Source organism: Nannospalax galili, unplaced genomic scaffold (genome assembly GCF_000622305.1).
Source record: "Nannospalax galili isolate Female #2095 unplaced genomic scaffold, S.galili_v1.0 scaffold713, whole genome shotgun sequence".
Taxonomy (NCBI): Eukaryota; Metazoa; Chordata; class Mammalia; order Rodentia; family Spalacidae; genus Nannospalax; species Nannospalax galili.
In genome coordinates this window covers 219004-235072 of record NW_008333780.1, presented here as the reverse complement: position 1 = coordinate 235072, position 16069 = coordinate 219004, and the positions used below count along the sequence as shown (strand labels likewise).

Here is a 16069-nt window from a genome sequence, read left to right as displayed (position 1 = left end):
GGATCCCCTGGAATTGGAGTTATGGACAGTTGTTAGCTGACATGTGGGTGCTGGGATTCAAACTCAGGTCTTCTGCAAGAACAACCAGTGTTCTTAACCACTGAACCATCTCTCCAGCCCCCAAAGAATATTTTTAAATGAACTTTCAAATGTATATGATACCAGAATTCTTTATATTATTACTTATTTTATTAGCATATAAATGTTAGGTTTCATAATGGCATCTTGAAACAAAATTTGTTTTTGTTGTTTCTCTTTATCCCGTCCAACTTTTAAAAGGAGTTACCATTTTGTTTTGTTTTTTTCAAAGCAGTAGCTCATAGTTCATGCTGGCCTTCAGCTCACTGTGTAACGAAGGGTGATCTTGAATGAACCCTTGCATTTCCTGTTCCTATGTCCTAAGTGCTAGGATTACAGGCATATACTACTGTGCTTAGCTTTTTATTTGCATTTTCCAGAGTACTTTTAAAATTTTATTTATTTTGATTTTATGTGTATGGGTATTTTGCCTGCATGTATATAAAAAGTTCATCACATGTGTGCAATGCCCACTGAAGTCAGAAGAAGGCATTAGATCCCTTGGAACTGGAATTACAGACGGTTGCTAGCTTTTTATTTTATGTGTATGCATGTATTGCCTGCATGTAGGTAAGTGCACCCGTGTCGTGCAATGCCTGCGGAGGTTAGAAGAGGCTGTCAGATCCCCTGGGACTGGAGTTATGGACAGTTATTAGCTGCCATGTGGGTGCTGGGTTATGAACCTGGGTCTTCTGCAAGAACAACCAGTGTTCTTAACCGCTGAGCCATCTCTCCTATCCCGGAACTGGACTTATAGTCGGTTATTAACTACTGTGTGGATGCTGGGAACTGAACCCGGGTCCTCTGCAAGAGCAGCCAATACATACTGAGTTTGTTATACTGTATGTGAAGATGTATTTTTATGTGCCATAATTAATTCTTGATAGATAATAGTCATACCAAGGCAATCTAACAGTATCCCTCCAAAAAGAAGTACTCTGAGGCAAAACTAGATATTTATTTCATTGTTTTAAATGTAGAAGTCTCTTGGAATTTCATTATGATTTTAGATTTTAGACCAAACCAGACACAGTTATAGCCATAATCACAATTCAGATCACACATCTAAGAAGGTGATTAAAGTGGGCCAGATAAACAAAAGGAGTCAAGGCTTTCAGGCTGTGTATTTCATTCCTGTTAGAAATACATAGTGAAAGGCACACACTGCTTGTTTAAGTCCTTTACTGTAGGGCATTGGGCTTCTTAACATCAGCCTGCACTGTGACTGGTGAGTCTTGTGAAGAGATCTGTGCTCCTAGGATTCTCATAATGATCAACAACCTTTGGGTGCTAGCGCAGAGCCAGCTGACAGCTCCGGCAGTGGCACTGACTCAGGAGCCGCAGAACTGTCAGGCTGCCATCTTGGGGGAATGCCTCCATGTGGGGCTACCTCATGCTGTTTTCTCTTGACAGTATGCTTTATGGCCGTAGATAAAGTCCTCACCATGCTTTTCAGCACATAGTACATGTTTACACATGTGTGCCAAAATTTATTCAACTGGCCTCCTGTGACAAACATCAGGTAGTGCTTAAATTTTGCAAGTACAGCATTGCTCTCATAAGTTTCTTTTTGTACTTTAGGTGCTTATGCTCAGATCAGTTTAGTTTAAATAATTAAAGGACAGAATTGTTGGGGGCCTAAGTGTGTAGATTTTACATTTTAATACAGTTTGCCATACTCCTACCAGAAAGAGGACACCCATTTACAAACTTACTAACAATTCAAGAGAATAACTCATTTTTTTTCTCCACACCTTCTCCAACATTACATTGACTTAAAATTTTGCCAGCCTACTCAGAAAAATATAGCTCATTATTGTGTTTTGCGTGGCTTTCAGTGCTATGTGTCCTATAAAATGACGACAAACTCTAAGTTTTTTGATTTATTTATTTTTATGAATGTACGTAAATGTACCATGTGCATGCAATGCCTACAGAGGCCAAAAGAGGGTGTCAGATCCCCTGGAACTGGAGTTAAACATGGTGAGTTGCCATGTGGGTGCTGGGATTTGAACGTGTGTTCTCTGGAAGAGCAGCCAGTGTTCGTAATGGCTGAGTCATCTTCTAGCCCTGAAAATGAACTTTTTCCCCCCTTCTCTTTCTTTCTTTCTTTCTTTCTTTCTTTCTTTCTTTCTTTTCTTTCCTCTGAGACAGGGCCGTGGATTGATCATTGAAGCCTCCCTTACTGGGATTAACAGGGTGCTGTTTGAATTTTGCACTGTGCTTTGACGTGTAAGCGCATGCCTCTTGTCCCGTTTTAATTCCTTGCTCCTTAACTTCACCCTCAGGAACCTTATCCCTTATATCTCTCCTTCCCACGATTCTTGGCTTCTTCATGTTTGCAGCACTAGAACGTGACTTGGAGTCTTTTGTCAATGAATGCATTTTTGCGTTAGCAAAGGCAACCTGGCAAGAGATTTTATTTCTGCCTTTTGTCTTAGCAATACTCCGTTGCCTTTCTTTGAATTCTGTCTTAATTTTTTTGTCCCTATTAAGTTTACAGCAGGACCTACTCCTTGACCTTAGCCTAATCATAAAGAAGTACTTTTCTTTCCAATGGGGACATTTAGAACTTACTTAGTACTTAACGAACTTACTTAGTACTTAATGATCTCCAGTTTCGAATTTTCTTTTCTCTTTTACCCTCCGTCCTCCCCAGTTGGTCCCTTACCCACTTTCACTCCCACTTCAAGTGAAAAACGTTTTATTGACCAAAGGGTATGTTTTTTTGTAAAATGATCAGTTGGTTCTCAAAAAGGAACAGCCAAGTGCAAATTAACTTATATCTGCTTTCAAGAGGTAGGTGGAATAAGTAGTAAGTCTGCAAGTATTTCTCTTCAAGCATGCAGTTACAGTTTCTAAATATTTGCTGGGATTTTCCTGCTATAACTTGGTGTCTGCTCATAGTTTTTTCATAAGGCATTGTGCAAGCAGATAGATGCACCTGGAAGTAATCATTCAAGAAACACTGTCCTCAGATGAAACCTGGCTCTTGGATGGCCTAGCATACCATGCCAACATGATTAACTCTTTCTTCTAGGCGATCTCCACAGAACCTTGAGAGAAGGTGTAGACAGTGGTGGGATGACCCTGAGCTTCCTTTCCATCAATAGTAGCAGATACTACTCTATGGTCATAGGCTCAAGTTTGGAAATACTGTTGGAAGCTATAGTTGTACTATGGTATGGTAGGATAGAAAGAACATTGGATTTGGGATTAATGCAATTGAGGGTTGAATTCAGGCATGACTACATTCTAGTTATAGGACCCTGCCCTTCAAGGAACATATTATTTAGTGGGAAGGGAGATGGAAAAAAAAAATATTGGAAAAAAAATGACAATATTAGCCAATCTGGGTACATGAAAGAGTTAGCATGTGAGCCAAGACAGGAATGATGAGCTCAGGGTGGTAAGTGTTCTGGGATAGGGTATGAGTGAGGGCATGGAGGCACAAGAGAACCTGGCACATTGGGCTAGTGGTAGAGCTCCTGTTCGCATTTACAAGGACCTGAGTTTGATCCTTGGTATCAGGGATGGGGGAATACATCAAGGATTATCAACATAAGTGGACCCAGATGAAATAACTTTTATAGCAGCTGCTTTTCTCTAAGTCTCGTGGTTGATTTCAGGTAGATTTGAGGGTAATAACTATAAAAAAAAAGATGGTGCTGGAGAGAGTGCTCAGCAGTTAAGATCACTGCTGATCTTGCAGAGGACCCTGGTTTGGTTCCCAGCACCCACATGGTGGCTAACAGCCTTCCTTAACTCCAGTTCCAGGGGATCTAAAACCTTCTTCTGACCTCAGTGGGTATTGTACACATGTGGTAGATTTAAATACATGCACAAAAAACACATAAAATACAAATGAGTAAATCAAAAACTGACACACTCAGTAGAATGACTAATAGAAGATATTTGCTGAGAATGTGGAGAAATTTGAACCCTTGTTATTGGTAGGATTGCAATATTGGTATAGCTACTTTAGAAAAAAGAGAGTTTAGGGGGAAAAAAGTTGAACAGCACTTATAATCCAGCAGCTCTCCTTACAAATATCTACCAAAGAGAGCCTGTGTCCAGATAAAATTCATGCACAGATATCTATAGCGATATTATTCATAAAACCCAGAAAGTGAAAACATCAAAACAAAATAGTGCTGGGGAAATGGCTTGGGGGTAAAGTGCTTGTTGAACAATCTCAAGTACTCCAGTAAAAATGGGGTGTGGCAGTGCATGCTTCTAACACCATTGCTGGTGGGGCAGAGACAGGTGAATCCTGGGGGCTTGCTGGCCAGCTAGTCTAGTCAAAACACCAAGCTCTAGGTTCAGTGACAGTCACTGTCTCAAAAATAAGGTGGAGAAGCAATTGAAGAAGGCATCAACTTCTGGCTTCTACATGTGCCTGCATGGGTGTGCACCTCACCCCCACCAATGTGCACATGTGCAGACACCACACACACATACACAGACACACAGACACACAGACATACACACACACACACCCCAGAACAGAGAAAAGAAGCCACATCCATGCAGTGGAATAGTATCTTACCATAGAAAGGAGAGGGTGCTGGTTGATACATACTCTTAACATACAGTGAACCTTGAAAATACACTTAGTGAAACAGGCTACTCACAGAAGAGCACATATTGTATGATTCTATTTATATGAAAGGTCTAGAATGAGTGTATCTGTAGAAACAGAAAACAGATTTGTGGTTTTCAGAGGCAAGTGTCAGAGAATGGGGACTGATTGCAAATGAGTATAAGTTTCTTTATGGGAAAATCAGAATGTTCAAAAATGAGGGACATTGTATTAGTCATTTTCCCATCACTATGACCAGATACCTGACAAAGCAACTTAAGGGAAGAAGGGTTTATTGGCTCACAGTTTAAGAGGGGTACAGTCCATCATGGCAGGAGGCACGGTTGCAGGAGTGTGAGGTGGCTGCAGCCAAGAAGCAGAGAGAAAGAAACCCTCTGCCTCTTTTTTCCTTTTTGTTTAGTCTGGTACTCCAGCCCAAGGGATGGTGCCAACCATATTCAGGATAAGGTGTCTCTCTTCAGTTAGCTCTGGAAACTCAGGCGTGTCCAGAGGTATTTCCTGGTTATTCTAAATCCTGTCAGGTTAATGATCAGGATTAATCATCATACACATCTTTGTACAAAAAAGAAAACTGAATTGTGTCCTGTAAAAGAGTGAATTTTACAGGATCTGAATTATACCAGTGCAATTGCTGTTAAACAAAACAAAGCAAACCCACAACAAAAAGAACAAATTGGGCCGTGGTTCTGCACATTGCTGCCCTATCCTTGGTACCTAAAACAGTGTCTGGCATCATAGATGTTCCAAGAAGGGAACAGATGGGAAGAAAGAGGAAGGAGAAGGAGAGAGAAAAGCAGCTCATCTCCCAGGGATCGGGGTTGGCATCTGCATTTAGGCCAGCTGCAGTCCTTTATACTAATATAGGAAATGAGATTTTAAAGAAAACTTTAGTTTCAGAATGACTTAAGTTTTAATTGTGGGGAACCAAATTTAGAAGTTATAGCGTTGACTTTTGGTAAAGGTCTGGTGGGCTCCTACATTTAGACAGGCCGGAATGAATCTCAAATCATTGAAGTGAATTGACACTCTTGAAGGAAAAAATTCTGCCCTGACTTCCTAGTGCTCTCTGCCTATCCAGCAGTTGTGTCTGAAAAGCTATTTTACGCAGTTGGCAGATGAGGGAATGGTTGCAGTTTTCTTTCTGACTTCTGGATAAAGATCCTAAGGGAGTTTGGAGAGTCCTGCTGTCCCAGCTGCCCATATCATGTACCTATTTAAATATTAATTTGCTTGGGGGGAAAGCGAGAAAATGGGGCATAAGGTAACTCCCAGTGTTATTTATTGTTTCCAGGAAGGGGAGCAGTTTGTGAAGAAAATTGGTGGTATTTTTGCCTTCAAGGTGAAGGATGGCCCTGGGGGTAAAGAAGCCACCTGGGTGGTAGACGTGAAGAATGGCAGAGGATCTGTACTTCCCAATTCAGGTCAGTGCCGTAGTGACTTCCTTTAGAGCAGTGACAATTCCCAGTGCTTTCTGGGAAAATTGGAGTTTGCTTTGGTGTCCCCCCCAAAGGTTGGCTTTAGAGGCAAAGAACCATTTAATCCTTGGGAACAGGTGTAGGTCAAAACTACCTCCCCTGAAGATGGGGAAACTCCACATCAGAGCCACCAGTCTTCGACTTTGGACTTAGATAAACTTGGGTTAGAATCTGGCCCTGTCACTCAGATTCTGATCCTGGACCAGTCATTTAACCTCCCTGAGCCTCGGTTTTCTTTCCTGTAAATGGGACTAGTGTTAAGTGTTAACCCATTTTACAGAGTAGATGTGAAACTTAAGAGAATTCTTTCTTGATCAGAGTCTGTGGCCCAGGGTTTGGTTTGCCTTGGAAGATGTGGCTGTGCTCACTGTCTCTACTTCCTCTCATCCAAATCTTTCTTGAACCCATTCCAGTGAGCTTTTGTCCTGATCTCTCTCCCAACCTGTTCTTGCCAAAGTAGCAGGTGATCACAGTCTTGCTAAAGGCAGTGGTTAATTCTATCCCTCCTATTACATGTCCAGGTTTTCTTTTATTTACTGCCTGCTCATTTTTGACCTCTTGATAATTTCTCCATCTCCAAAGTTCTAGGCAGTGGAGTTCTAGGAGTGGGGAGCTCATGTAACCTTGTGCTTTTAAAAACAACCTCTGTGCTGATGACTCCTGGGATTTTGTGTCCAACACAGACCTGCCACTGCATTCTGAGGTGTCTGTCTAGCTGCTTCGCTGACAAGTTTACAAGGACACCGTGTCTTAGGGTGTTTTCTGTTGTTAGGACAGACTGTCACAGATTGGGTAAATTAAAAACATAATGAGTGTGTTTGGCTCTCAGTCTTGGAGGCTGGAAATCCACAGCTATATCTGGTGGGGGCTGCCGTACTCTGTTAGAATGTGGTGGAAGAGCGAGTGAACATGGGTGAGACAGGAGGAGAGAAAAAGTGGGAACTGAGCTAACTTTTTCTGGAGTGTACTCCTGAGGTAATGGTATTGATCTATTGATGAGGATAGGGCCTTCATGGCTGACAGAGCCCTTTTAAAAGGCTTTACCACTTTTTTTTAAAACTTTTTTTGAATTTATTTATTTCTATTTTATGTGTATGAATGTTTTACCTGTGTGTATATAAGTGCACCTATGTTGTGTAAAGCCTGCAGAGACCAGAAGAAGACATCAGATCCCCTGGAACTGGAATTATTGACAGTTGCTGGCCACCATGTGGGTGAGGAACTGAACCCAGGTCCTCTGCAAGAGCAGCTGGTGCTTTTAACCACTGAGTCATCTAGCCCCCCAAATTTATTTTTACTTTATGTATATGAGTGTTTTGCCTGCATGTATGTAAGTGCACCATGTGTATAGTGCCCCAGGAGGTCAGAAGAGGGTGTCGGATCCCTTGGAACTGGAGTTATGGATGGTTGTTAGCCACCATATGGGTTCTGGGAACTGAACCCAGATCCTCCAGAAGAGCAGTGACTGCTCTTAACTGCTGAGCCATCTTTCCAGTCCCAAGGCTTCACTTCTTAATGCTGCTACACTGGAACCTTAGTTTTAGAGGGTACATTAAACCATAGCAACACCTAACAGGGATCTCAGAGATAGTGTTTGTGAAACAGAATTCCAGGTTCTTGTGCTCCTCTTTCTCAGTAAGTCGTTCCTGTGTCTTAGTTCTCAACCCCAAAAGCCTTAGGTCATCCTTGGCTCCTCCTCGTCTCACACCCCACATTCTAACCCACCAGTAAATCCTGTTTTCTGTCATTTCCCATGGGATCTGAGCTTTGTGTCTCCTGTTCTATCCTTGTCTCCCCAGGTTCTTCTGCACACAGTAGCCAGAAACCAAAGTCAGATTTTTATCCTTCTTTGCTTAATGCTGGCCTTCAACTCCAAGTAAAATCAGAGCTCCTGGCCCATTATTGTCTTGTGTTCTCCTTCACATCAGTAGCTGACTTCCTTGCTCTTGCTTGAGCATGTGGTATTCTCATTTGGGGTTCTGCTCTGTTCCCTCTGCTTGGAGTTGTCCCCTCCCATATGTCCTCACCACTGGATCTTTGCCAAAGTCATCTCAGCAAGCCCCTCCCTAACCTCCTTTACCATTTTCTGTCTTATTTTTTCCCTTTGTATTACCATCCTCAGACCATTTGTTCCTGTCTACCTCTCCCTTGGGAATTGCATCCGTGATGGCAGAGCCTCCTTGTCTGTTAGAGCCCCTGCTGTATTTTCAGTGCCTATAGAGGTGCCTGGTACATGGTAGGCCTTCAAAAATGTGAAGAATGCACAAACAAAGCACTGAATGGCACTTAGTGGGCATTCAGTCAGTGGAAGCCACACTGGACCGTTAGGTTTCTCTTACTGGCGAGGGCCTGGTGTAATTTAGAAATACCAAGAATTGAGACCAGCTTTTTGGAGGATTTTAAATGCCATGATAGGAACTTTGAAAGTTGCTTGATTTATGGCAATCAAATTATTAAAGCTTTTTAAGGAAAAAGTGAAATTCAGAGCTATATTTTAGAGGATGAAACTGGTACCTTGTACCTGCATTAGTCAGTTTCTATTGCTGTGACAAAACTTCTAATATTAACAAAGAGGAAAATTCTATTTTGTCTCACCGTTTTCAGAGGTTTTATGAGCAGCTGGCTCCATTGCTTCTAGACCCGTGTGTGATGAGGTAGAGCATCATGATAGAAGGACATGATGGAGGAAGGCTGCTCACCTCATGTCAGCCAGGAAACAGAGAATCAGGAACCGTCTCTGAAGCTATACCCTTCAGAGACATGCCCCAGTGAATGACTCCTCTAACCAGATACCATTTTGTTGCCAGAGTTCTCTCGGGGTCTCTTGAGCTATCAGACAAACTATATAATATATTTTAGGTGATTTTTTTTTTTATACTTTATTGCCGGTGCCAGCCAGCCAAGACGGACAGTACCTGAAAGGGGGAGTGAGGATTGAAAGAAAAAACAAGAGACAGAAAAGATACTTGGGAGGGCTGTCAGTAGAGACTGCAGCCCAGTTTATTTCAGTTCCACCTTTTATACAGAAGAACTCAATTAGTTTGAACAGCTGTTTTTCCCACCTGTATCTGAGGGTCAAGGAGCGTCAAATACTTCAAAGCCTTCTTTGATCTTTTTGTCTACCACTGTTGCCTCCAGGTCAGATATTGTGAGGCTCTCCATATAAACACATTCCTCCTGATTTGGCAGCTTAGGTACTGGTGTGCAGAACACAAACTCAGTAAACAAGCCTGCCACAGCTCAATGTACATAATAGACTAACAGCTCCCAACAGTTTATATCTTGGGGGGGGGGGTGGAGAAACTTAGACTAATGCCTGGCACCTAGTACTCAGCTCTGCACAGCGGGCCGCCACTGTTCCAGATCACTTCCACACTTGCCGCCGTATGTTCCTAGTGGCTTGTGGCTTCCATCACAAGATGGCTCCCAGAAGCCCCTCCGCAGTCCATTCTCCATGGCAGACCCCGCCCCTTAGAGGAATCAGGTCTCTGGGACACACTCTCCACCCCTTTCCTCTGCTCTTACAATTTTTCCGCCAATCTTCCGCTAAGGTCCCTGAGCCTTGGAGGGGATGACAGATGTAGGGCAATCTCTCTTGTATCATGGCAAGGTAGTGACTTCTTGGGCCTCCCCATTATCTGTCTTTAAGCCATGGCCATTGATCTATCTCAGTGGTGTTTCTTCTACTATAAAGACAGATGGAAGGAAGTAGACACATTTAAACAAACGTAAATGTAAATACAAATGTCTAGAAGATACCCTAGTAGGTGTACTATGTTCATTAAACAGTATACTTGTGGTGGCTTCCCCATTAGGGCCTATAGCCTTTCTCAACACAAGGCGTTGTCCTGGTCTACAGCACTAGATGTGTGTTCCACCCCTAGGAGCGGGCCTTACCCAATTAGAAATTTGTCAGTTGTACGTATATTGGTCGAACCATTATTACACTTGCAGGCATTGCTTGGCATGTCCATAGTGTGCAGCACGCAGTGTCCATTGTTGAGTAGATCATAGGGGATCCTTTCTTCCCCAACCATCTGCATAGCATCTTCTGGCAATTTGAACATCATCCATCCAGTGGCAGGGAGTTTTTTGGCTTAGTCTCAGTTCCATCTCTTCTTTTTCTCCCACGCTCACAACATGCAGTGTCTTCAGCAACATGGCCTGACCAACCTTTCTAGTGTACAACCGACATTAACGGCAATAGCACTGGTGAATTTGAGGACCTCTAGGATCTCTCTGACCAACAGCTCACTGGGGGCGGGGGACCGGGGACTCACCCCTGGTACTGTAGATTTTCTTAACAGTTGTATAGTTTGGGAATCTCTGTATTCATCTTACCCAAACCATAAAACTCCCAAGAATCAAGAATCTTACAGCTATAGCTGGCCTTTGCTTCTTCAGGTATCTTTCAAATGGGTTTTACATCTATAAAACACTCGAAGGAAAGTTAACGTTATATATTAAGTCAGTCATAGACAAGGTCTCACGTAGCATGAACCGGTTTTGTCCATTTGTATTAACTGTTTTCTCCATAGATCCTTGTTAGGTACCATAGCATGGGTATGAGGCATTAATTTGGTTAGCTTTTTACCATTTTTAGTTATCCCTGTGGAATCATTTCGTGCTTGGGGGATTTTACATCGAGTTTTTTTGTATTTTATTCTTGATACACTTACAGGTGTCAGCTTCAGTTGCCTGACCGTGCACTGGGCTAAGGAGGCAGGGGGCTTCTCCTGTCCCCGCTGCACTTGTTGGTTCCCTGAGTCTGCCTCCTGACTGTAGCCAGATCTGTCATCTCCCCATTGACCAAACCTGGTTGCTGGGGGAGAATTTGGTGGGAAAAACTGCTTCTACCCCTAGAATAGCCTTTATCAGAAGAGAAATGCATCTTAATTAATCCTTGGGGATTCTTAACCACCCCCTGTACAGTTTTTATCCTTTGAATGTCTTTTGTAAACTTTTCTTCTGGTTTAAAAACCTTCCAGAAACACCTTAGTACCGAATTTGGTTTTCTATCAGTTTTTTTCTCTGGGAATTTGGGCTTGACATAAGTCTTGCCACATTTGTCTTTGAGTAACCCAAGTGGACCATTTCTTCTGTCTGGTATTTTTTATCTCTTATAGGGTGTTCTGTTATTTTACAGACACATTTTACATGCTGGTCAGAATCATTTAGATTTGCCAAAGCCTCTCTCACTCTCACTTTACAAAGATCTGTCCCATCAAAGGGTTTAGTAAAACCATTAAAACCCCACATCATTCTTGAGGTCCCAGTTGAATTAAGCTTTCCTTCATATCTCTGGTGAACACAATCTTATCTGGCCCAGTGAACCAGACATTATATATTGCTTTTCTCATACCTAGTTCTCTCAGTAATGCCTGCCCCTCCTTTATAGCCCTCCAGCCCCTGCTAATCATTTAAGTCTCCCTTGGTGACAACCATATATCTTTAATGCCTTCAACCAGCCTCCCATTAAGGACTGATTCCCCCCCACACACATTGGCCTAGGTTAAACAGCCTGTATTGCAAGGATGGATGGGTGGTTATATAACTTAGCTATGAAGCTTCTGAAGGACTTAGACTGATGTCATTTGCTCCCATGTCCCATACTCTCACAAGCCACGTGGCTAGGGGCTCTCTGATTGCTTGCTTGTAATTTTTCCTAGTTTTAGCAGTTCCAGTGTGGAGTATTTCCTAGCTACAGCACTGTTAGCTTTTTTTCCCCTTTTGTATCAGTGGCTGAATCTGAGGGGCAGCCTTAGCTACTTTTATTTTTGGGTCATTTTCTTTTTTACTATTATCTGTCTTTTCCTCTGAGTCCTTGGACCTTACACAAGTTAAAGTGAACTGCTCCCCCCGCCCCCCAAGCTCTGCAACTGGATCTGCCAGGACTTCCCTAGCCTTTTAAGCTTCCCCTGCCTGGGGCACATCTTTTATTATGCAAAATGGCCATGCCCCCCCTCTGGGCACTCTGTTTGGGGGTAAAAGTTTTTCTAGTCTCTGGATAACCTTTAACAAATATTCACATACCCGCAACATACCCCCCACATTTACAACATAACTGTGATCCACGCATCTGCATGGCGGGCTTCTTTTTAGTTACAAATTTTTAATCCATTGTACAAACCACATCAGCACCTCTATCAGCTCTCTAGCTTTTTCCCAAACTTCCATGGTTTGTCATTTTTAATGCCATCCTGCCGACTATGCCAGTTTTGTTGCCAGAGTTCTCTCGGGGTCTCTTGTGCTATCAGACAAACCATATAACATATTTTTATGTGAATTTATTATAGTTTATATCTTGGGGGGGATGGAAGAACTTACAGAGACTTTAATGCCTGGTACCCAGCACACAGTTGTGCGTGGCGGGCTGCCACTGTTACAGATTGCTTCCACGCCTGCCACTGTGCTTTCCTGGCGGCTCGTGGCTTCCATCACAAGATGGCTCCCAGAAGCCCCTCCACAGTCCATTCTCCACAGCAGGCCCCACCCCTTGGAGGAATCAGGTCTCTGGGACACACATATCCTAATAGCCCATTCATCTGTGGACTTATCAATGGATTAATCACAATCTAGTCACTTCTCAGTAGTGCCAGCAGCTGGGGACCAGGTCTTTAACACATGAGCTGGAGGCACTTGAGAACCAAGCCATAACAGAGATTGAGAGGAGGCTGTGTACGGGGAAGAGATCTGCAGATGGTGGTGCTACATTATTGACACATTATTGAAGAAAGACCTAGAGGAAAATGCCCTCAGGATTGCAGGTGGAAGGAGGCTTCTTAGCAAGGAATGGGTGCTTTCTCTGTAGTTAGAGTTAGCTACCCAGGACTCTTCAAGGGGAGAGGAGGTTGACAGAGGTCCTGGCTTCACGTGCAACATTTGAAGGCAAAAGAGAAAGTTTAGTAGTGCTGCTGTTAATCACTGTTGAATAGAAAGCAGTGAGAGATTAATACGGGGAAAGCTGGGCAGTGGTTTGGCATCCATCAGGAGTGGGCAGGGTGGCATGGTGGCATCACTGTGAAGCTGTGCAGCCCCTCCCCCCAAATGAGTGGTCAGAAGACAACTGCATTCCACAAGCTGCCTCACTAAGGTGGTGTAGGAAGAAAAACCAAACGCGTCATCTAAATCCAGCCTTGGGAAATATATTATTGGCAATTTAAAAAAAGGGGGGGATGATAGTTATTTACAACTATAATCTGATATTCCTTGACATTTGTTAAGGCAATTTAAAAAATTCTTCTGGTTTGTTATTTGACTGGTTGGTTGTTTGGCCATGAAAGGTGGTTTGCTTTGGAAGGCTGTTGAATGATATCAGAAAAACCTTGCTCCCTGGAGACGTTTGCCATGTGCTCTCCACATTAGTGCCCCATCCCAGACCTGAACAGAGCTGATCCTGGGGCAGGGTCATTTCTACTGAACCTGACACCTGTTGGCAGCCTGGAGTCTGTTGAACTGTGGACTTAGACTGTAAAAACCACCATTGGAAATTGTCAGCTCCTTTTACATCCACCAACAAATGACCATTTGTTAGAGATTAAAGCATCAATTACATGCCCTAGTTTAAACTGGCATCTTGAGAATTGCTGATTCTTTTGGTGTGCACATAGCTTTGGGGTAATTATTACTATTAGGGCAATAAGGTTCACACCTGTATTTCTTTCCCTTCCTTTCTAAGAGCATGGTAATTATATGTTTGATTGTATTAAGAACCTGTAAGTTTTGTGTATTTTTCATAATCTCTTCTTGCTCCTGGAGTGCCTTTTAGTACCTTCACAAGTTCCTTCCCTCCCTGGTCTTTGAAATGACTCACATAGCATCTCTCCAAGAAGCCAGTTTCCATTAGTCTAATGTGACACGATATTCCTTCCTTCTGCCCTCAGCTCTTGAGTTCTCAACCCTGGTCCTTTATAGACAATAGAGAGAAAGCCTCAGGATCTCTTGCCATCCCCATCCCCAAGGCACATTAGAATGAGCCTTTGGAGGCTCCCAAACCTGGGTTCATATCAGGGCTCACTGTTTTAGGCAAGGTGTATTTCCTCCCTGAATCCAGTTGTCTTATCTAAGAAATGTGTGGGAATAGTTTCAGCCCACAGAGCTGTTGTGGGGATTAGATGAGATGAGAGGTATAAAGCTCCTAGCATTGTAAGGAGCTCCATGAATCATTGTTTTTCTTTCCAACCATATATTAAATACTAATATTCTTGGATGCACAGGCTTGTCTCAGCTCCCCTCCCCTCCCAAAGACTTGAGGAACTGGGAAAGCACCTGAGATTCCTCAGATAGTGCTGAACTGGTAATAAAGGCTACTTAAAACTGGACTGAGAAATGTTTTTATCCTTCCACAGGAGTAGGGAGTGGGCTTGGGCAACAGGAATCTGCTGTGTGATTTTAGGCAAGTTATTTGATCTGTGGTGCTCACAGGGTTTCTGTTAAGTTCAGATGAGACAGGGGTATGAAGTACTCAGCATGGTAGGAGTTTAGTAAATGCTGTCAACTACAGCAGCAGATTCAACGTCTCAAAGAATCTGAATTCTGGAAACATTAGGATTCTGGAAACACTAACTTTCAGTTTGTTAGCTCCCCCACTCCCCCAACCTCCACTCTTTGGTATTTTGTATCTACAGTAGAACTTGACTTTCTAGATAGTAAATTGCCTTCATTTTAAGGCTTCAGACATTTCTCCCCATAATTAAGAGCAAATTTTGATATTAGCTAAGGTAGAGTGATCATTGAATTTCAGTTTTAGGTGTAAAATCTATCAGGAAAACTTGGCTCCATCTTGCTTTAGTTAGTTAGTAATATGGGCATGCCTTGCTTTAATGGTTTGCCCTATCTCTTCTTTTTTTTTGAGACGGGGTCTCCCTATAGCCCCAGCTGGCCTGGAACTCACTATGTAGACCAGGCTGGCCTTGAACTCACAGAGATCCGCCTGCCTCTGTCTCCCAAGTGTTGGGATTAAAAGCATGCGCCACCACACCCAGCTTGCTTTTCTTTTTTAAAAAAAAGATTTACTTTTAATTATGTGCATATGTGTCTATGCATGTGAGTACAGTTGCCCTTGGAGTCCAGAAGAGGGTGTCAGTTCCCCTGGAGCAGCAGCTATAGGTGATTATGAGCCACTTGATGTGGGTGTTAGGAACTGAACTTGGGTCCCGTACAAGAGCAGTAAGTACCTCCCTCCTCCTTTTCTTCTTCTTCTTCCTCCTCTGCCTCCTCTTTTTTTTTAAAGACAAGATCTTGCTGTGTGTCTCAGCCTGATCTGGTTACCGTGTATCTCTGGTCAGCTGAGCAATGATGAGGGCATCCATTGGGTGTGAGTGCTGGGATTACAGGCATGCTTTACCAACCCAGTCTCTTTGTCTTTTTCTTCAGAAACAGATTATCCGAGCAGTTTATTGACTTCCCTTTATTTCTCGAGCACTTTTTTAGGGTCCTGGAAACCCAGCAGTAAACAAGACTGAGGAGGGCCCTGCCCCCTTGAAGCTTCATTCTATATACAGATAGAAAAACATATATTTAAGTAAGTAGTTTCAGATAAGTATAAAGAATTAAAAATAGAGGGGTTGGGCTGGAGAGATGGCTCAGCAGTTAGACATTTGCTATTCTTGCTGAGGATCCAGGTTCAGTTCTAAGCACCCACATGGTGGCTCACATTGACTGACTCCATTTCCAGGGAATCCAGTTCCTTCTTCTGGCCTCTGTGGACACCAGACACGCATGTGGTATACTTGCATTCATGTCGGCAAACATTCATACACATAAAAATAAAAATAAATTTAAAAATAGAGGAGTAGAAAGTGACATAGGGTAGAATCCAACTTTAATTTGAGCTAATCTTTCATAAGAATAGGAAACAGCTCTTAGAGCCCTATTTTTTTTTTAAGTTTTTAAAAACTTATTTATGAGTGTA

At 42.8% G+C, this 16069-nt stretch overlaps 1 protein-coding gene across 2 annotated transcripts in view; it reads left to right on the top strand.

Annotated features, from left to right (window-relative positions):
- The window catches only part of Scp2 (sterol carrier protein 2), a 112264-nt gene that overhangs the window by 80669 nt on the left and 15526 nt on the right, over positions 1 to 16069 (top strand). For both annotated transcript variants that reach the window (XM_029561263.1, XM_008828419.3), the window contains one exon: positions 5973 to 6102. In XM_029561263.1, coding sequence (XP_029417123.1) covers positions 5973 to 6102 — 130 coding nt within the window. The remainder of the gene's footprint in view (positions 1 to 5972; positions 6103 to 16069) is intronic.